Raw genomic sequence first — 23,951 nt, 5'->3', positions numbered from 1 at the left:
CTTTTTGCATTGATATATATCTAAACATGATTGTTTCTTATGTATTGTTAGTAATTAAGTCATTAGATGCAAAAAAACATTGAATTCTATAAAAAAATGACATTTTTTAAATTAAAATTTAGTGGTTTTTGAGTTCCCGATTTTTTGCCGATTTTTCCTGATTTTTCCCGAGTAAACTTTTTCAGGCCTAGGCGATTAATCTCCTCAGGCGATTTTTACATCAATGCTTCAAACAAGGTTGATGCCAGCTGAAGGTGGGAACCAACTATAGCCAAACAATTTCAAATGATAAAGCCCAAGTTGCTGCAATAAAACAACTCTAGTCTGCTGCAAATAAAGACCCCAAAATTCCTCATGTGAGCTGCTATAAGGAAACCCCAGGCTGAACCAAAGTGGTCGCCTTCCCTAAAAATCCACTGACTGCAAAGTGTGACTGCAATACTTGAAATCGATCCTCTGCGTTGATTAAATTATATGCATAAGAACCTTTGATTCTGATCTTGTTGAGGGCTACGTCCCAACAAATCTGCTCTCAGCACTAAGGTTTACGTCCTAGGTGAGGAATGCTCTTCCAGAGCAAAGGCATCCAAAATAGGTTGACAAAATGATAAAAGATACTTACCTTTAAGTTGCCTTCTCCTTATATCCCCTCTTCAGGGCAATTCAAACCCTAAAAGAACCCTAAAGTGGAATTCATTTGAACTTTATATTATAACATTATTTTCCCCAATAAAGCCATCCAAATAGAAATAAATCATTACTTTATTAATGATAAATAACTCCAAGCATTAAATAGGTCTCGATAAGTGATAATCAAATAGTAGAGACTGAGCTCTTTCCAACGAGCTATCACACAGTCAAATCGATCTAGATGGAGCCAAAAAACTCCTTATTACTCCAAAATGGCTAAACACTTAGCCTTATTTAAATTATTAAAATGCTAATTTAGGAGAATATTTAAATATATTAAAATATTTCTCAAGTAGCCAAAGAACAACCCAAACACCTCCAAAACATGAAACGGAGTTTGTCACCTGCCTGTGACTGATGCCAGACAACTTGGGCCAACTGGTAGTCTCATCCTCAAATCTAAGGATAATCTTGAAAAATAGGGAACACACCCAAATCTCTCGAAATTGAGACCAGGGGGTGATCTCATAGAATCTGTACTTTGGAAAATGTCACAACCTCCTAAAAGGTAGGAATTTCCTCTTACAATCAAGGAACTACCTCCTAAAAAGTAGGAGATTGAGTTTGTCACTCTGAAATTGAGTACAAATGAATCTCCTTTGTTGTGTGCACCTTTAGAGTGTGTCAATGAAGTGGGAGTTCTTCCTAAAAATTAGGAGATGTGTCCAATGTCTCCAAAATGTCTCTAGTGGTCTTTGGAAGCCTCCTAGACAACTCCGAATCAGTCCCCTAAAATTAGGGATCCCTCCTAAATTTTAGAAACCTGTTGTTGACTGCCCAAACCAGCTTGAAAAGCTCATGTTTGGGTCTATATGCCCTATATGAGTCCCCTACAAACTCTATTGGCCTATGGGAACTCCAGTAGTAGGCCAATCCATGAACAAATGTTTGTCATCCTAGAAAGGGGACATTACGCATGAGACATATGCAAAGTGGTGAGTTGGGTCAAGCCCAAGAGGGCTTGTGATAAAGGGTACTCCCCTTAGCAATACAAACACACACAAAATAATAGAGAGATGAACAAAAAATTGCAAGAACCAAGCAATTGCAAGAATAGAAACACTAGCTTTCTATTATCTTCAACTGAAAGGCATTACAATATTCAGAAATATAATATGCTATAGCCACATGGGCATTTTCATTACAAATTTCAAGCCTGAGCCACCATATGCATGACCAAAAATGCCAAGGTAATCCCATTTATCTTCTTTATATTGGGAAGTCTAAATGCCCGAAAAGGTTCTAGAGGCTGACCACCTATACATTATTCTTTTCTTACATTGGAATATGCCAAGAATATGCTCCAAATCATTTTCACACTCTTTGGAGATTTTGAAGGGATTGTACTTTTTCTCCCAAAGTACCGCAACTTCTGGAGGTTATATATCGTGAGTTGTTAACTTGATTCTCTATCATAACCCCATTTCAAAAACCTTAGGAATAGGTTTGGGCTCGCAGAACACTAGCTGATCAAAGTTTGACCTCCTTTTGGTCCTTGGAGCCTCTAAGGTCTTCAAAGCTAAGTTCGAAGTCTTAGTACCACCCTGCTAAGATCGAGAATTCAATATCATCAAAACTAGACTTGACCTTGGCACAAAACTATACGGGTAGACATACATCCAAAAGTGATCCTCTAGGGAAGTTGTTGGACCAATTTGTGCTCAAATAAAAACTTACTAAAAATAGAAACTTGCCAAAAATAGTAGCCTTGCTCAAAGACAACCCTCATTGAAAAACTAGACAATAGTTTTGGGTGATGCAAGATTTCTTTTACGCTTTGGATACTCTTGCATTAGCTTGGCGATTTCAAACTCAAATTAAATGTGGATCAATTGCAATCAAGGAGTAATGAACTTTTAATTGACATGATGGGGTTGAGTGAAGAATGGATTCAATATGATTGAGGGAGGAAACCATGGAGTTGGAATTCAAGACAATCAACTGGGAAACATGAAATCTATAATAATATGTGGGGGTTGGGTGTTGAATTGTGAGCTTGATTGGCCAAGACTAGGTTTTAAATCTATGAGGAGTTTGTTGGCTAAAAATTTTGTTAGTCACTAAGACTGCAACTTACAAAATGGTATTTGTAGGCAATAGTGTTGTGAGATAAATCTCTCCTTTCAGCCATAGGGGAGGTTCCCTTCTTATTGTAGGTGGCTATAATAGGAACCTATTTGAAATTGACGAATGGGGGGTTCTCTGAATCAACTCCTCTTTTCAAGAATGATTTTATGGCAACAACTACTACATTCAAATTAACAAAAGGTACCTATTGCTATGGTATTATCGGTGGCTTAATAGTTGACGTAAGAACAAGTCTTAAGACAAGATTTATAACTATATTTAGTTGATTGATAATAAGAACCCAAAGTCTCTTACAAACAATCCTTTTTGACAAGTAAAGTGAATAGATAACAAGTCGCAAAGTCTCTTGCCAACTATCCAAGTTGAAAATAATATACTTGAAATTAAAGCCCAAAGTCTTTAGTCCCAAGTATTTGCAGCCACTATCAAATTATAACAATTTTGTTTCCAGAAGCTCAAAGTCTTCAAGAAACAAAACTAAATGCTCAAATGCTTTACATAGGTAAATTATAAACTAAACTAAAGATAAATTGATCGATGCAACTTAATAATACAAAGAACAACTCCAAGCTTCACAACACGATGTTTGAAAACACCTGCTTCTTTATTCAATTTGGAAATTTTTGTATCCAGAAGCACAAAGTTTTCAAGTTACAAGCACTTCAGCATAGCCTTCTTGTATAAAACAAAAGATAAATATTTACAACAAACTTTCTCCTTTATATAGCAAGAGAAGAGAGAAAGGTGGAGAAAAAAGGGGAAACCCATAACCACCTTGACTTATTCTACAAACAAACTTTTAACTAACTTTGACCTATTCTAAGTTGCATGCCTAATACTGTTTCAACTCGATTACATGAAGCATGTATACAGGTGCATGTTTCCTATATTTACAAAGTACATTGTTTCTACATGTAATATGCCAAAACTATTTTTACTTTTAAAAAGCATAAGAAATAAGTGCCCAAGGCACTTAGAAAGATCTTCACAACATATCCATGAACTCTCCGAGTTTGTGCAACAGTTCTTGTAGAGCTTCTATATCCGGTTCTCTTGTGCTTCGTGCAACAACTAATAACTTATAGATAATCTTTTTATTTTCTGAAGCAACACTAGTGCATTCTTTTATCTTGCTTCGGAGATCACAAAGTGAGAATCTATAGCTTGTGAAAGTATCAATCTCTCCAAAATCAAAGTCTTCCGCCCCAAGCTAAAGGCAAATTACCTCTTCGAATTCTGTTATGAGAACTCCCTCATCAATGAGTTCTCCATTTTCAGTGATAATTGCACATGTCAGTTGCTATTGAAAACCATTGTTGATCATTGTCTCTTGGTCTAGTAAACGTTGTACTACTGCTTTGCCTTCAACCACTACACTTTGCAACATTTGTTCCTTGTTTCCCATTCGATGCAAGGTATTTTAGTACATCTCTATTGAAGAGAAAATACTATAATCACGTAAAACATCTAAGTCAACTTTGCTCATGTCTTCCACATATTCAGGTCCACCTTGAGAAATTTAAGTTGATGAAATGAAGCAAGAAGATCCTTTAACCTGACTGAAATATCTCTACCATGTTTTAGATCCTAAAGCTATCCCTAATGAAATCCACCCCTTGGGACACCGTACAACCTCCTTGAATATACCGGGTGGCCTCTCTGCAAGCACCATACGACCATTCTCCAACCACTGTACGGTCAACCCTCCACCCCTCAGCTAGTTTGTACCTCTCTTGTGCCTATCATACGGCCTATCCCATCCACCCCGTACGACTATCGGGAAATAGTATATGCATTATTATAAGTGGTTTCTGGCGGTCCGTTAGACTCACACACGGGCAAGCCAATCCCTGAAGGTGGATTGGACTTCGGAACATTACAGTGGTATCAGAGCTAACCATCTTGCCAGCCTGTGGAAAGTGAATGAGATTTTATAGCCGGAAGAGAAGAAGATGCTATTCAGTTGATAGAATGGTGGAACAAGAACCCACTGTTGCTGAACTCATGGCAATACTAAGAGATCTTTCGAGGAATCAGGCGCAGATCAATGATGCTCAGCCACTTATGGAAGAAACTCTCAGGAAATTGGTAGATAATAAAATATCCGGTGAACAAAATGGTCACAGCGCAGACTCGGTGTTGGGTAAAGAAAATCCTCAACCAACACACTCTTGACCTTTCGTGCCGTTTTTCCCCTTTTTTCTCCACCTCTCTCTTTACTCATTTTTCCTATATAAATGAGAGAGCTTATTGTAAATGATCATCTTTTGGCGATGCACGATATTTTTGCCAGTTTGTGTTTGCACTCTAAGACTTTGAGCTTAGACACAAATTAAATTGCTTTCAGTATACGGGGCAACTTTCTTTCAAACTTTGTGTTGATTCAAGGTGTTATGTGACGACATTTTTTAGATATTGATTGTTAGTTTTGGGGCTTTTCTCAAGAGGGATTTGAATTCAATTGTGTAGAACTTGAGCTGCCTATTTTATTTACAACCAATTTGAACTTTTGAAGACTTTGTGTTGCAGGAGGACAAATTGTTATAGTTGGTAGTGGCTGCAATTACATAGAGCTGAAAACTTTGGACTTCAATTGTAGGTATTTTTATTAAATTTGAGAGTATCTAGTAAGAGACTTTGTGCCTTACTGGTTATTCTACTTGAATCCTCATTCGAGACAAGTGTTGGACTTTGGGTTCTTGTATTTGTTTCATAAAATATCAAAAGTAAATTGCTGCCCTTTGTATTGTTCTTACGTCAATTTGAAGTTCACTGGTATTATCGTAGTAATATGACACTTTATGTTAAGTTAGAAAGTTGTAGTTGTATGCAGATCATTCCTAAAAAAAAAGAATATAATTAAGAGAACCGCTCTTTTGTAGTTTCAGTTTAGTTTTTGTTGTAGCCACCTATGGTAAGAAGGGAGCCTCCCCTATTGCTGAGAGGTCAGAGAAATCTAGTGAGACGTTGCCTAAAGTCACAATTTTGGAAGTTGTGGTCATAGTGACTTACCAATTTTTTAGCAAACAAAATTTAGTGGAAGTCTGAGACAACAAATCATGGTGTACAATTACCTCTCATGCTGTGATATATCTGGATTGGGCATGAGACATACTTGGCTTGCATTTGGGCTTTAAAATCTTTATTGGAGCTTATTCACTACTGTTGGGTCTGATACGCTAGTTGTTCCATTTGGAGTCTTTATTTGAGCTTGCATATGGTTAGAGTATCCGAATAGATTCATTTTCTTCATCTGTGTTGTATCTCAGATTTATGTTATATTGAGTTTTAAAATATATCTATTGCTCTGATTAATTTGTTGCTTTTGAAACTCCAGTTAACTAGAGAATGCAGTTCATATATGTATTGAAAATTACATTGTGTTTATCTAGTTGATATGCTTTGGATTCTACTTGGCCATGTACATTGTCTCCTATTTTAATAAACAACATTAAAACAAACCAAATGAGAAAATTGAGAGAAAATAGTTATACAAGATAGTTTGCAAGCAAACTATTTGACAAATTAGAGAGTGGAAATGCACAAATTTTGGTCTAGAACAAGGGGTGTCTTTATAGTTCCTTTTTTCTATAGACCTAAAATGAAAAAGCGAAAATTTAGACTGCCATGAAAATTTAAAAATATAAAAACAAAGAAAACTTCAAAATACCAGCTTAACTTTTCAAATTTTCTCCCACTCAATCGGAGGCATTAAATCAACTTTTGGCTCCTTCATATCCCTCATAATCTCTTCTAGATGCTATGAGGACTGCTACAAAGCTTCCCAAATTGTTTTCAATAATTGTTTCTTGCTCAATTGTAACATCCCATTTTCCTGGGTCTAAATTAACAAATACCATACTAAAAGAAATATAGTTTCTACTTCATTTCATAGGAAGACAATTATACTAAGCATGTTCATGTGAATAAGATTGACTGTTAAAATCAGTTAGACAAAATTTTCTTAACTAAAAACTTGAAATACCATCAATTGAAATTACTACCGAAATTGAAAACCACATAACTTAGAAAACTGAGACCAAAATCAAACTAGGGATGCTTCTACAACCACTCGAGTTAGTCGACAAATACACTAACAATTTCACATGATGACAAACATCTAAAAAATGCTATCTCAAAATTAAATGATAATTATAATTAAATACCACTATATTTTAAACTAGGGCATCACTTACCACTGTATCAATTAGGGCATCATTTACCAATCGGTTAATTTAGGGCTTTTGATATCGCTAATCCAATTAGGGCTTTCGAAACCACTAATTTATTTAGGGCTTTCGCTACCACGGATTCAATTAGGGCTTCCGCTACCACAAATTCTATTAGGGCTTCAAGTTCCTTTCCCTCCGATTACTTAAGTGCGACAGTATCTCAAGATTAGAATTATACTCATATTTGATAATCATATAAATGAAAAGCAATCCATGAATCTATCTCTTAGATCTAGATGTAAATAACAGTAACAATGAAATAACTCAATTAATTTTACCTTTTTGCATATTAATCATAAAAGTGATAATACCTGTTTCCGACAACTAATTGAATGTATGACTTATCTTTGTTTGATGCGCGTCTGGTAACTTGTGGAGAGATGAAACATTGTCAAGGGCTTTACCACCCAACCTCGGACCAAATCTTATCCCCACACGATCTCTATGAGAAAGGCCCTCCCTACTCCCTACCCAGAATAGACAGGGGTCATCTTGCCATCCACTGGGCTTCCTGGTAATTAACTCACCATACAACTTGGCAGCAGGAGATCACAATAACAATAATATGCATGAGCTATTAATTAATTCTTATTAAATGATAAATATTGAAATGTCATAACTGATACTAATTCATTTTATTGATGATTCCTTTCTCATACCTCATCATCCATCTTCTTGGCTACACAACTGAGCGAGTTCCAGGTAGGCAGAATTCTCAAAGTAGACGACTCTATCAACTATCCAAGAAGACTATATACATCCATCATTTCACATTCTGTGTTTACATAATTACGTTCTTTAAAGATTTCAAAATTGAATGTTTAATTAATTTAATCATAACTGATTCCTCTATTGCGTTTTTGCAGAATAACTCCACCTCTTCACCTTTTTCATGGCTTTTCTGCCGGTGAATTCCTCGGTGTTACAAATACTCTGAATATGTTTGGAAGTAGTATAAAAACATATGCATCGATGTGGATTTACATATTTAGTCAAGTTTAATACAACTGCCAAAAGATTTTCACAAATGATATATATGTATGTATGTATATATATGTATTATATATATATATATATATATATATATATATATATATATATATATATATATATATATATATATATATATATACTGGGTGAAGGATCTCATATACTTTTCAAAATATAAACAGCTGGTATTATAATTTGATCTCTATTTAACATGCCTAGCCAGCTAAGGATGGATACTCAAACATAGAGAAAGGGATTTTAAGAAAAACTTATATAATTCATTTTCAACCCTATCATTATGTATCAGCTGAAGATAGCCATTAAACTTAGTAAACTCGATTCATGATTTATATTGCTTCTATGGTATTCTTTTTTTGAAAATAAGATCTTTTTTTTTAAGTCGGCTCATCCTGGGAAAATAAAACAAGAATATATTATAATCAGAACTCATGACCTGGGTTTCTTTTGTTCATTCCCTCCTTCAAATCTGAGGCTTGAATCCGATTTCTATCTGACAGCTACAACAAAGTAATAGTATTTGCCATACCACAGGGATTTGGGTGCAAAAAGTGTGAACTGTAGTAGGGTGTTTCTTCCTCCCGCGGCCTGAATAGAAGAACTCCTAGGGTCTCCATTGCTAAGTTCTTGCTGATGGTGAAGAAGGGAAAAGGATTCAGTTCGAAACGGGCTAGATCTGAATGTTGAAATTATTTTGAGATTAACTTGGCTTGCAAAGCTTCCGGCAAATGTAAGGTAGAGGTAAATTGCAATATGAAGAAGAGAGTTGTCTCCAATACAATCAATGGTATTCTAAATAATGGCCGGCTATGTCTAATTGGCTATCTTCAATTATAAAGAAAGCTATTCGAATTCCCAAGATGACCATTCAAATAGATAAAAAATTTCAAATTAAGATTGTAAAACAATTCGAATTGCCAAAATATTAATCGATTAGCTATGCCTAGTGTTATCATTTAAGAACAAAGAATATTAAATTGAAAAGAATAAAGTTGGAAGATTGTAATTCAAAAATAATAATTGAAATGTTATTATAATTCGAACATTAATAAAATTTTATATGAACAAGCAATATTACTTTATTAATTATTAAATTATAATAGTGCCAAATCATTTATACAATTATGAATTTTTATAAATATTAATTAAAATAATATGATGAAAGATATATTAAAATCCTTTGAGATATGTTTATATTTTTAACTCAATTATTTAATTAAATTATTAAATAACTCATGCGAGTCCCGCAGATGTATTCTATTTCAAATCGCTAGGTCCTTTACCCGTTTGCCCAGTGATGGTGATGCCCTGCCTAATTCTTTTCTGACAATGCTTCCACTCCTTCAACATGCTCCTTGCAAGGAATTTCTACGTAATTAAATAATAATTTATTTAATCATAATTAATCATAACAATTAACCTTTCATCTTAATTCCATGAATTCGCGATTAACGATCAACTAACATGTCATCTTCACTTGAAATCATAACGACCAACTATCTTACCATTTTACCAGATTATATCAAATTAAACTGCCAACTGACTTCATGCGCACGTCAACGGTTATATTTCAAGCTAGGTCAAAAATTGGATGTAACATACCATTCTCCTTGTGGTTCATCGTCCTCGATGAACTTGAAATTGCAACGAATATTATAAAGGAGTATTTTAAAATTGGAATGTAACGTACCATTCCCCTTGTGGTTCATTGTCCTTGATGACCTCTGCAATTTAGACACTAAAAGAATATTCCACATACAATATATATATATATATATATAACATTGTGATATCATTTCTTTTCTCTATTGGGTCAGAATGAAAATCATAATTGAAACTTAAGATCCATTTTTACTTTAAAGTTTCCAGAAAGATACTTGCATGGTAACATAAAATTGAACACGTACTCACCTGAGTTCACTTTACCGTAATGGTGGTCATCTTAGCATTGGTTGAGTTGATTCTATTTCATATTCCTGTCATACTTATGTAGACACTCACCATATCATTAGTTTGATTCCATATTGATAGCTTCATTTAAGAGGATTTTCAGGGTTCAATGACTAAAAGTAAGATAAGTATTCAAAATTGAATTTCTTCAGCTAGCAAGTTCTTAAATCACTTATACATACCATTTGGCATAAGACACTTATTAATGGGTAGATCATCCTGGTAAACTTACAGATCACCTGAAAAATATTATTAGATCCAGGTTTTTTGATTTATGTAACCAAAAGCATTTCATTATAACAATCATTTCATGATAGAATATACACTTCATCTCCAAAGCAATATACAACAGCTAAATATGTAAAGTCAACATTGCATGTGTATTATAGCAGTGTGTCAAAGGTAAAAACATGATATACTATGCAAGATCATCATACATAAGATTCTCATGAGTAACTCATCATTTATCTGCAAATATTTGGAAATTCATCTTTTCCATTTCTATCATTTAGGCTTCCATGCCCATTTCGTTCAAGTTTACATCTATAAACAAGCATTGATAGTTCCAATTATGCAAGTGTGTTTACTCCTTACTGGAGCACATAATGATCTTGTCGTTTAACCAACATCAAAAAGGATCATGGCTCACAGTTTTGTTCTCATTTAGTTCAAGTTCAAATAGGTAACAATTTATTTCTGTCATTAATTTGGGTCGACAAACTCGATCATGATGGATTTAGATAACATTTTATCAAAATTATATAAACTGTGTTTGGATTGTGCAAGCCTCGGCATCTGGACCCATTTTAACCTTTTCATTCTCGACAAAGAATGACCCTCCCTCCAGGGATAAGGCATATGTATCATTCTGGGCCTGCCATCTGAGTATTCAGGTGGGTTGAAGTCCCAACAGTTATTCGACAAAATAACTAAAGCGTCTGGACAATCAACAAAGATTAATTGTTCTGGCAAATCTACCTAATTCCACCCTGGCCAAGGATTTCAAAATGTGGGTTGACAAACCCCATCTCCACCACTCAACTTGCCAATCCTTTTTATTTTTTTTAATAGTTTATACATTTGTCCACTTTATATCATTTCAGCCTTCCTGGCTATTTTGAATGATTTTCTAGTGTGTTTTTCTAGTTTTGATTGCAATATCCATTATGCAAAATAAATCTTTTTCAACATTTATATTTTCAGTTTCTCAGAAACAGTGCTGGACCCAGGGTTTCAGCGTTGAACCCAACACTTTGATACCATATGTAACATCCCATTTTTCCGGGTCTAAATTAACAAATACCATACTCAAAGAAATATAGTTTTTACTTCATTTCATAGGAATACAGTTATACCAAGCATGTTCATGTGAATAAGATTTACTGTTAAAATCAGTTAGACAAAATTTTCTTAACTAAAAACTTGAAATACCATCAATTGAAATTACTACCGAAATTGAAAACCACATACCTCGAAAAATTGAGACCGAAATCAAACTAGGGATGCTTCTACAACCACCCGGGTTAGTTCACAAATACACTATAACAATTTCACATGATGACTAACATCTAAAAACTGCAATCTCAAAATTAAATGATAATTACAATTAAATACCACTATATTTTAAACTAGGGCATCACTTACCACTGTATCAATTAGGGCATCATTTACCATCAGTTCATTTAGGGCTTTTGATACCACTAATCCAATTAGGGCTTTCAAAACCACTGATTCATTTAGGGCTTCCGCTACCATGGATTCAATTAGGGCTTCTGCTACCACGGATTCTATTAGGGCTTCCAAAACCACTAATTCAATTAGGGCTTCCGCTACCACGGATTCTGTTAGGGCTTCCGCTACCATGGATTCTATTAGGGCTTCAGGTTCCTTTCCTTCCAATTACTTAATTGTGACAGTATCTCAAGATTAGAATTATACTCATATTTGATAATCATATAAATGAAAAGCAATCCATGAATCTATCTCTTAGATCTAGATGTAAATAACAATAACAATGAAATAATCAAATTAATTTTACCTTCTTTTATATTAATCATAAAAGTGATTATACCTGTTTCCAACAACTAATTGAATGTATGACTTATCTTTGTTTGATGCGCGTCCGGTAACTTGTGGAGAGATGAAACATTGTCAGGGGCTTTACCACCCAACCTTAGACCAAATCTTATCCCCACACGATCTCTACGAGAAAGGCCCTCCCTACTCGGAATAGACAGGGGTCATCTTGCCGTCCACTGGGCTTCCTGGTAATTAACTCACCATACGACTTGGCAACAGAAGATCACAATAACAAGAATATGCATGTGCTATTAATTAATTCTTATTAAATGATAAATATTGAAATGTCATAATTGATACTAATTCATTTTATTGATGATTCCTTTCTCACATGTCATCATCCATCTTCTTGGCTACACAGCCGGGTGAGTTCCAGGTAGTCGGAATTCTCAGAGCAGATGGCTCTATCAACTATCCAAGAAGACTATATACATCCATCGTTTCACATTCTGTGTTTACATAATTATGTTCTTTAAAGATTTCAAAATTGAATGTTTAATTAATTTAATCATAATTGATTCCTCTACTGCGTTCTTGCAGAATAACTCCACCTCTTCACCTTTTTCATGGCTTCTCTGCTAGTGAATTCCTTAGTGTTACAAATACTCTGAATATGTTTGGAAGTTTTATAAAAACATGTGCATTGATGTGGATTTACGTATTCAATCAAGTTTAATACAATTGCCAAAAGATTTTTACAAATGATATATATATATATACTCAGAGATACTGGGTGAATGATCTCATATACTTTTCAAAATACAAATAGTTGGTATTATAATTTGATCTCTATTTAACATGCCTAGCCGGTGAAGGATGGATACTCAAACATAGAGAAAGGGATTTTAAGAAAAACTTATTTAATTCATTTTCAACTCTATCATTATGTATCAACTGAAGATAGCCATTAAACTCAGTGAACTCGATTCATGATTTATATTGCTTCTACGGTATTCTTTTTTTGAAAATAAGATCTTTTTTTTATAGTCGACTCATCCTGGGAAAATAAAACAAGAATACATTATTATTAGAACTCATGACCTGGGTTTCATTTGTTCCTGCCCTCCTGCAAATTTGAGGCTTGAATCTGACTTCTATCTTACAGCTACAACAAAGTAATAGTATTTGCTATACCGCAGGGATTTGGGTGCAAAAAGTGTCACCTGTAGCAGGGTGTTTCTTCTTCCTGCGGCTTGGATAGAAGAACTCCCACGGTCTCCATTGCTAAGTTCTTGTTGATAGTGAAGAAGGGAAAAGGATTCAGTTTGAAAAGGGCTAGATCTGAATGCTGAAATTATTTTGAGATTAACTTGGCTTGCAAAGCTTCCGGCAAATGTAAGGTAGAGGTAAATTGCAATATGAAGAAGAGAGTTGCTTCCAATACAATCAATGGTATTCTAAATAATGGCCGGCTATGTCTAATCGGCTACCTTGAGTTATAAAGAAAGCTATTCGAATTCCCAAGATGACCGTTCAAATAGATCAAAAATTTCAAATTAAAAGGTAAAATAAAAAGGTTGGAGAAAAATTGTAAAACAATTCGAATTGCCATAATATTAATCGATTAGCTATGCCAAGTGTTATCATTTAAGAACAAAGAATATTAAATTGAAAAGAATAAAGTTGGAAGGTTGTAATTCAAAAATAATAATTGAAATGTTATTATAATTCGAACATTAATAAAATCTTATATGAACAAGAAACATTACTTTAATTAATTATTAAATTATAATAGTGCCAAATCATTTATACAAATATGAATGTTTATAAATATTAATTAAAATAATATGATGAAAGGTATATTAAAATCCTTTGAGATATGCTTATATTTTTAACTCAATTATTTAATTAAATTATTAAATAACTCATGCGAGTCCCACAGATGTATTCTATTTCAAATCGCTAGGTCCTTTACCCGTCTGCCCAGTGATGGTGATGCCCTGCCTAATTCTTTTCTAACAATGCTTCCACCCCTTCAACATGCTCCTTGCAAGGAATTTCTACGTAATTAAATTATAATTTATTTAATTATAATTAATCATAACAATTAACCTTTCATCTTAATTCCATGAATTCATGATTAATGATGAACTAACATGTCATCTTCACTTGAAATCATAACGACCAACTATCTTACCATTTTGCCAGATTATATCAAATTAAACTGCCAACTGACTTCATGCGAACCTCAATGGTTATATTTCAAGCTAGGTCAAAAATTGGGACGTAACATCAACCTATGTGTTGGCTCTTTCTTCAATGATTTACTTTTGCTAAAAAACTACTTTTTCCCCTCCTTGTGCTTGAAAATGAAATAAATGTGCTTTTAGAATGTGAGATGTTGTTTTATGAGATTTTGTTTAAGTCTTAATGTTTTTCTGCGAAACCACGACTGAGTCTTACTCAAAGGACTTACCAAGATTGGCAAGTGTGGTAGATTACAAGCTTGACTAGATTCATTGTATACCTAGGTCTTGAGTTCCGGGGACCCATTTCTTTATGTCTTCTTCATGACACTCCTAGTGTTGTAACATTGGTAAAAGAGTTTCCAGTTGTGCCTTGCATCAATATTGTCAGTTTTTATTAAGTTCAATTAAAAAAATATCATGTGAAGTGTTTATGTTTCAGTCATTCAATGTTGGTTTACTTGCTGTTATAAACATTTAAATGTTGCATAGTCCAAAAATGAAAAAACAAATTACATAGTTTATGAAAATACTACAAAGGGACGCTACATTTTACAGAAAAATGTTTCTAATATTTCCCCAGTTTGTATTGCATTCTTGAGCCTTCAATTTAGTAATTTTGTTGTCTTGTTGGTTAAGGGCTTCAAGTACATCCGTGTTATCTATAACACTAGACATCATTTATACTTGTATGCTTTTCAAAATTACTTTGAATTTTTTTTTGAAACAGGGGACTGTAAGGAGGGCTTTTATATTGGAGTTGAAGTGGCTGAAGATGATCCTAGAGCACTGAAAGAATTTTATGGGCCAAATGTTTGGCCTTCTGCAGGTAAATTAGTAAAGAAATAACTTTTCTGTTGAAAAAGCATACGAAAATAACAATTTGATACAAATGAAAGCTCAAGTGGTTTTGGTGATTCAGACCATAAATGATTAAGCACACTTCAAATAGAGGCCATGTGCCATGCTTTGTTTACTTTCTTGAAGATCTACTCTTAAAGTGTAATAACAGTTAATTTATTCTTCTGAACTGAAAAATATATACACAGTTGAGATGTTCGATGTGCTCTCTGCAATAAAAAGCAAAAAGTAATTTGAGAAATACAATACATTTCATTGGTGAGTGCATTCTCTATGATTTACAGGTATAATTTAACTTTTGTGTTAGGCAAATGTTACTGCCTAATCAATACCCTATTATGATGTCCTGATTAAAATTTATTGTAGTAGTTGTCTGTATATTAATTATCCGGTACATAACATTAACCATTATTGCCAAACAAAAGTAAGTTACCTGACAGCACATTGATTATCTAGATTTGGAAAAGGCAAAGCAGCATGTGCCATGTTGTGAATAGAAACTGCCACATTCTCTGTATGAAGACAGATTTATCTTGAATGGTGTTTATGCCAATCTATTGAAGTACTAGAAAAAGTCCACATTTTAGGGACTCAATCTTCTTCCTTGATCTCGAAGTTGATCCTTCTATGTTGGATGGATAGGATGATACTTGAAATGTGCTTATAGAAATATATTTAAGTATGAGAAAAAGTCCATGTAATGTCCCCAGCTAGGACTTGGATTTCATAGAATAGTACCATAATAGTTTCACCCTAAAATTCTCAATCAGGATTTGGATTCCACTTGGCAATCACAATATATACAGTCTTTATAATGCTTCTTACTAGGAAGCTCTCAATTCTTGATGATTGATGTGCATCACTGTGGGTTTTAATCAGATTAAAGCAATTAATGATTCATAATAAATTTGATAGTTAACATACATAAAACAATCAATGACTCATAATACATTTAATGGTTAACATACTTAAGCCCAATTTGTTACTTCTCTCCAAAGTCCAAACTCAACTATAAGGAGGACAAGGAGTACTTGTCATAGGACGTTTAGACACCAATCTACAAGTTGATTCCCTCAAGGTTTCCAGAATCTAAACATATTTTCATACCCATCTTGGAAGTATGCCCTTCGGATTTTCAGAAATACATGCCTTAGCCTCTCTTCAGATTCACCCAACTTGTGAGGAATTACTCCAGCCATTCCCCTCAAAAGGGGCTATGGAAAGAGACTAAGGAGTAGGCTATCTATATACTAACTTCAACGGATTATGAATAATTATGCAATCAACTATTTAAACTAGAATTACTACTGTAAATCCTTTTACTTCAGAAATCATATATGTGTGTGTATGTGTCTAGACTCTAAACAAAATACAACATACTAATATATATTTGTAATGTCCCCAGATTTTGGGCAAAATATATATAAACTATGTTAGTTATTGTAGAGTTGTCTTTATAAATTATAAAATTAAAAAGATGACTTTGCTATAATTAATTTAATTAAAAGAGTGACTAGTTATCATATGAAGTCACTTAAATTATTAATGTCCTCCAAGTTGCTTGAGAAGATGCTTCATAAAGAGGAATTAAAAGTAAGGACAATTTATCCCACATTTCTTAGTGAATGTGCGTTCTCCGTCTGAAGAGGCTATATAAAAAAGTTGCTCTCTCATTTGGGGCCATGTTATGAGGAAAATAAATTGCAGCTATTTCTCTTATTACTGATTTCTCGGTGACTGGATTGTTCTAGGGACAAAAACCTTAGAACCAAAGATTGGATGGAAATTCAATCTCCTTGAGAGGTTGGTTCGCTTAGAATTCACTACTCGACTTAATTGCAATTTTGGTGAGTTATAATGGGAGTTTTGGTTATATTTGAGGTATTCTAGTAAAAAATTTGAGGGCATGTGAAGATTGATTTGTTTTCTCTAAAATCAGTATAACATGGTGTTTTTATAGTTTGAGTTGCTCAATATCAGAAGCATAGATCTGCATTTAAATATCTTCCACATTTGGGTCTTGCAAATGTGAACACAAACTACCATTCTTCCTGTTCACAATGTCCAAACAATTCTAAGTTGGATTTGTTCCTAACCTCGGACTCATACCGACATTTCCTAGCTAGACGACTACAATAGTGAAGGAGATAGAAGAAGCAAGCCTAAAAATGAATCCCCAAATGCATGAATCAAATTCATCCTAACTTTTGGGCAGAGTAATTTGTTATCCTCAATTTTGAGATCACAAGATCGAACAACCCTATACAATTTTCTCACGATCTTGTAGGCGTTTCCTTTGAGTTTTCGTGGTTTCAATGATGCATTATAAAGGCAATTTGTTATCCCTTGAATTGTCCTAAGTTTAATGCTTTTTGGACATCATTTTAAAGGTTTCTGTCAAACTTTTCATCTTCTTTGCTTGTCAAAGTGGACTTTTTCTTCCTTGACTGCAAGCACTTAATTTTTGGCAACCTGAGTCTTTTCTTGATTTTCTTCGTCATGTGCTTTGTTTTTGGTTTTGTTTTTGCCCTGGGATTGTTGCATTTTAATTTCTACTCGTTTTGAGCTATCTTAGGCCTCAATTGGAGTTTTCTACCAAGGTTATTAAGGAATTAAGTGTTTTGTAGGTGGGCTTTTTAAGCTTGACTTGTTGTCCTCAAATTTTGACTTAACAAAATTGTGGCAACCCTACGGAATTTTCTTATGGATTTGTAGGTACATCCTCTTTGTTTTAATGTATTAGTAAAGTGTCATGAAAGCAATTCCCCATCCTTGAATTGTGCTTTATTTAAATTTATTTGTGCATTATTTATGAAGGTTTTTGTCAAATAAATCCTCGTAAATGCTTGTCAGTACGAGTTTTTCTTCTTTGATTGCAAGCACTTGATTCTTGGCAGTCTTCAAGTTTATTCTTCATTTTTTGCCTTTCTTGTTAGTAGTTTTTAATCTTGTTTTTCCTTTAAGATAATAGCCCTTGGAATTTTTCTCAGTTCGAGCTAACTTAGGCCTCAAGTAGAGTTGTCTAGCTCAAGTTATAAAAGAAAAGATGGGGTTTCTCAAGGTGACAACACGTCTTATTTAAAATTTTTGGAAAAGTGGGCTTTTTAATTGCAATTTCACAAAATAAATTTATTTTGAATATAGAAAGTGGATTTTAACCTCCTTTCTAAAATTTCAGCTCATTTGAGTTGATTTTACCATAGTTTTTAATGTTTTAATGAAAATTGACTTTTTCTTGTTACTTTTGAAAACTATAGTTATATATTAAATTTAATTCCATGAGACACTTAAATGCATTAAAAGGGGGGATTTTTATCACTCATTGCATATCATCCATGTGCAAATTATCTTCTAAAATCCACTTTCAATAAAATCTTTGTCACAAATACATAAAGGTGGGCTTTTTATATGCAATTGCACATTTTAATTTACAAATATATCACTTAACATGTGTTGTGGGGTTTTCATGCGCTTTTGCATATTTAAATCTTATTATTATGAACCTTTAAATGACTTAAAGGCTTTATAGTGGGGAATTTGAACCCAATGACATATGCATTTGAAATTTTATATGTTATTGCATTTCTAAAACCCATGTATACTTATCCTCTTGAAGTGTTTTTTGACTTGCAAATGCATGTAGTGGGGTTTTATAACTTGAAATCACATGCTTTTGCATTTCTAAAACTTGTAACTTCTTTCCAAAGGCCATGTTAATAGCGCTAAGGACAGGACCTGGGCGACGATTTTGGGCTTGAAAGCACATGCTTTTCCAGTTAAAAAGCTCGTTTTTGCTTTCATTTTGCATTAATGTCACTTGGGTGGTGTTTCTGGGCATCAAAACACATGTTATCATTGGCAAAAATGCATCTATACTCATCATTCAATGCATTTTTAGACTAAGTCTCTTGGGCAGTGATTTGGAAGGGAAAAGCACATACTTCTTAGTTCTAGAAACCTATTTCTCTTCAATGTTTTTAGCTAAATGCATTTTTGGAAGACATTTACATATGATTGATCATAAAAAATTCAAGTTTTGCTTCTCCAATAGGGGCATTTTGGCTTCAAATCCGTGAATGATCAATCCAAGCTCAAATATGTTGCAGATTTGAATGTTTTGTGATCTCAAAACAGCTCATTCAAGGCACATTTTTGCTCAAAAATACCTATTGTTTGCCCATTTTCTTCATCAAATCTCCAAGTTATTGTTTCAAGGTAAGTTCTAGTGAACTAGATTTCATTTTGAGCTTGTTTATCATTCTTTCAAGCTGCATTGGATGCTTTAGATGCTGTTTTGGATTGTCACTTCACATTGCATGTGATTTGGTCAAAATGATTTCTATTTGTGTGTATTTTAATCCTCTAACTTCCCACACTTGGCAAGCAACGATCTTGACTAAAAAATGCATATATTTTGCAAGGATTGAGTTGAGATTCGAAATCTACTTAAGTCTCATTGCTGCAGATCTTTCTAAACCTGAAAATCTTATTGAATTTATTTTTTAATTTTTGCATAAAAGAACAAGGAGACTTCTTCCTTTGCTTCTTGTGGAAAAGAGGTAAGATCTTTACCAAGTTCATAGGGGTATGTTGTGCATATGTATATTCTTTCTTCTTGCAAATCATTTCATTTCTATTTTCAGATTTGCATGATGTATTTCATGTGCTCCTTCTATCTTCCGTCTTATTTCTCTAAGTTGCTTATGCAAGTACTTCACCTTTCTTGTATATGTAGTCAGGACTAAAAACCCCGTTCTTGAAAGAAACTATCAAAGAAAGAAAGCTCACTTTGTCACATGCTTTTGCATCCAAAAATCCCACTTCCACACATACACATTCCATCCACACTTTCCATAGCGATGTCACATGACTTAAAGCACATGACGGAGGTTGCTTACACATACAATTATAATGAAAACACATAAATCATTACAAGTAGATGTTATACCATCCATTTTCATACATTTTCCATGCAATACCGTTGTTACCCACATACGCAATCACACTCCAAAAATCCATTTTTCGGTCTTTTTTCTACCATAAAAGAACATGTTTTGAACCCAAACGGATACACTCACTTGCAGCTCCAAGAATTTTCAGCCATACCTTATATGCAAAAGTTCCAAAATTTACATTTGCCCACCTAGAAACATGCATGGTTCCCCCTCTTGAAGATGTACTCCAGTTATGGAATTTTCATGTCACAGTTGCTTTCACACACAAACTTGCCACGACAAAGGAGATTGTACTAGGTAAAAGTAGTAAAAGCAAAAAATGAGGTATCAATATGATCAATATCTTAACTCCATGCCTCCTTCACAAGTCACTTTGCGTTGTGAAGATATTAGGGATACCGATATCTTGCACTTGGATATCAAAGACATCTTAAAGAGAGTAGACATTGCTGCTACAAGTGAGATGTCTCACACAAAACAAAGCAACTTTCATCTTGTTTCTACTTTCCTTTTGGCTACCCATGAATATGAGTTTGTGTGTGCTTATGCAAAGAACTTTGATCTCCCATTAAGGACTATTAGAGACGAAGATGGGAAGACCATTATCAGTTTGGATCCAAAGACTCTTGACAAAATCTTCCGAATTTGACCTACTCCATTGGCAACCAATATCTCAAAACAAAAAGCCTTGGAGAGATGGAATAGTGACATTTCAGAATGCAATAAGTACATGGATGCTTATTAGTTGATTAACAAGAGGCCTAATCTTATTAGATTCCCAAAGGGAGTGCACCATTCTGATTTCAAGGAAGAGATCAATGATCTCATCACATTACTTAGTCACATTGGTGGTGATGGAGCCTTGAAATTTTTACAAATTATAGCTTCCATTTACAAGATTTTATCCGATCATTCACTCAATCAAAATGGATAAGAAAGTATGAGCAGATATGTACAAGATATGTAGTGTTGAGGGTGCAATCTGAACTGTACAACAACATACATGTTGTGAAAGAATTTATATGAGATACAAGTGTCCCAAGGTAGACCTGTGTGCATAAGAGCATTTCAGTATGTATTATTTTAAGGAGTGAGTAGAGCTTCACGAAGTATGGAAGATTTTAAAGTCATGTCAGTTTATTAACCCTTCAGCAAATTGACGATGGATGAATTCATCAGAATGATTACAGTATTTACAAATTTATGTCAAAGAGGCTGTCAGCAATTTTTATTCCAGTATATTCTTGTGTAGTTGTATCTTCACAATCAGAGATTTTGAATCAGACAACAGATGTATGCAGCAGTCCATTCTTAAATAGGAATGATAAAAGGATGTGAGGCTTTTTGAACATACTTCAGATATTGAGTGCTGAATTTCTTATGGTATCCCTTGATTTCTGAAGTGACTACCGTGCATGAAATATTAACAAATTAATCACCTGGTGGACAGAAATGGTTATTGTCACCCAATATTGGTTTGTCTTATAATTCTGCGGATGATTTCATGGTGATGCATTTCCAGCAGCACCTTCTGTGCATGCACGATGCATGGTGTCAGCTAATAGCAGAGCATATTGTTTAGATGAGAATAAGATTGCAGAGAAGGTAAAATGAAATCTCACCCACAGACGGTATGATACAGAGAAAATAAAGAACAACATCAAAACTTCCTGTATAAACAATAAAAGTTTTTACAGTATTGATGTCCGGTGAGACCCTGTGCTGTCAAATGGATAGCAGTGATAATTCTGTATAGTAATGTCTTCAAACATTAATGATCAATGACATATACTATCCTTTCTTATTTCATGATTCTGATGATCTTGGTCGCTGTAATTATGGCATCATTGTTAGAAGAATTATGATCAGATCTTGGTGCATCTTGTGGTGGTTCAGGCAGTAATGAACGTGAATAGTGGTCCAGCGTATGCATTGTGTTTCACGCAGCAGACAAAGATGCCGTTGGCGTACAGGATGATTGGTGGGATGAGAAGTTTTTTCTGTAGACATAATATTTGTCATAAACATATCGGGAGTATGTTTTGGGCACTATGTTGATACATTTGAGTGGATACGAGCATTTGAGTATGCCCAACCAATGGATATTCGAGAAATATTTACCAAATAGATTTCTTATTATTTGCATGAATCTCATTCACCACATTCAAATGGATGTCTTAGTTTCTGAATCCTTCAGCAACCTCCCAACCAAGGATCTTTTTTGATGGTTAGTATCTAATGTCATTGTATATCTATTGCAGTTACTCATGTGAACAAGGGGAGTTTGCAAAAGTATGGGTTGACGATCGTGTTTGTAGTTTGACAGACCCAGGAGTAAAACCATGTTCGAAAATCCTTTTGAAAAGAATAGAAAGGAGGAGATACCTGTGATGCGGAGATCCTCAATCATTGCATGCAAATCAGGTTTTGAGAAATAATGACATGGCTTTATTCTTGAGAAATCAAGGATTGCTTTGGTGAAGACAAGAATGGTGCCATCTTGTGAACCAACAGGAGGTACTTGGAAGCCTGGTATGGACACGTAATGGGAATAGAAGTATATGCGATGAGAATTTGAAGGATACACTGCCAGTTATATTGTAACAAAATCAAACTATATTAAAGTCATAACAATGGTTAGTTATTAGTTTAGAAAGGGTGTAACCCTTTGGAAGATACTCAATGGGTTTTTATTTTATATATATATATATATATATATATATATGATGTAAAACAAAGCAAAAGATACCATTCGGATATACAAAAACTCTCTACATTTATGAATCATATGTGCTATTTAAACTCCTTCCTTGGAAAAGATTGAAGTTTGAACCAAGCTCTTGGATAGTGAATTATTGGGCATAAATTTCGATATTGTTTGAGATCAAATTGTGTTGAGTGGAGCATCAGCATCTGAGTGTCTTTAATACAATTTTTTCTACAATATAATCAGTAAGATTTTTATTTGCGTTAGAATTAAATTACTATATAGTTCGTCCTTTGTGCTTATTGTTATTTTCTATTAATAATTTGTTATTAGGATAAGTGGATCAAATTGTTCATTGCTATTTAAACACGATAAATACAAATATTGTGATTGTTTCCTTATTTGTATCTATTTTGTCTCTACAAGGGTTAAAACATCATAGATTGGTTCAAATACGCATGAATACAAAGTGATTTGATGCATCCTGATAATTGAATTGTTTATAGATTTAATATACATAATATCATAGAGTTGTATGTGAAAACGTATAGTTTTGACTTTATCGCCCTTTTAAATTTCAGCATTGATCAATAACTCGCTCATAATTCTCTATCTATATGCTGGCAATAATCTAATCTCTTTCTTTTAAGGTTTTGATATCTATTTGTTTTAATAATTTACTTTTGATCTCATTTCAGCATTCGCAAGTTTATTAAAGTAATTGTATTTTCGAAGATTAATACTCACTATTAGCAATCCAGAAGTTTCCTTAACCTCTTGCCATTTTGGGAAACTGTCTATGAATTAAATTTATTTGCTATAAACATTTTGGATCCAAGTTTTTTTATCCAGGATTAGGTGCATCGGCCTTGGTTTTGCAAAGCCAAAAGCGCGGAGGATCTAGATCGAATTGATTGATTCTGTCAAGTTGGCCACCACCGATTAGATATCCCAACATCGAGCTGGCAAGGCTTGTAGGATTCTAATTTACGGTTTTGGGAACCAACAAGTGGACTTAAAGGATCCAACACTTTTGAGCCATGGATTTATAAGCAAATTTCTCTCATTTTTCGCTCCAAACAAAAGATCTTTTGGGGAGAAATGATCAGTGATATGTTATCGGAGAAATAGTCTCAAGTCACTTCAACCGGGACCTTTTGCTTGAATTCATACCTCGTATACATTGCTGCTGCCC

The 23,951-nt window shown here is 34.0% G+C and overlaps 1 protein-coding gene across 2 annotated transcripts in view; it reads left to right on the top strand.

The window, feature by feature from the left end:
- LOC149552192 (azadirone synthase LFS-like) overlaps positions 1-23,951 on the top strand; it is a 326,324-nt gene that overhangs the window by 8,445 nt on the left and 293,928 nt on the right. For both annotated transcript variants that reach the window (XM_089787692.1, XM_089787693.1), the window contains exon 3: positions 14,964-15,062. In XM_089787692.1, coding sequence (XP_089643818.1) covers positions 14,964-15,062 — 99 coding nt within the window. The remainder of the gene's footprint in view (positions 1-14,963; positions 15,063-23,951) is intronic.

Source organism: Cupressus sempervirens, chromosome 6 (genome assembly GCF_028749045.1).
Source record: "Cupressus sempervirens isolate cs-2001-9-10 chromosome 6, ASM2874904v1, whole genome shotgun sequence".
NCBI classification, from domain to species: domain Eukaryota; kingdom Viridiplantae; phylum Streptophyta; class Pinopsida; order Cupressales; family Cupressaceae; genus Cupressus; species Cupressus sempervirens.
This window is presented reverse-complemented; position numbering and strand designations above follow the sequence as displayed.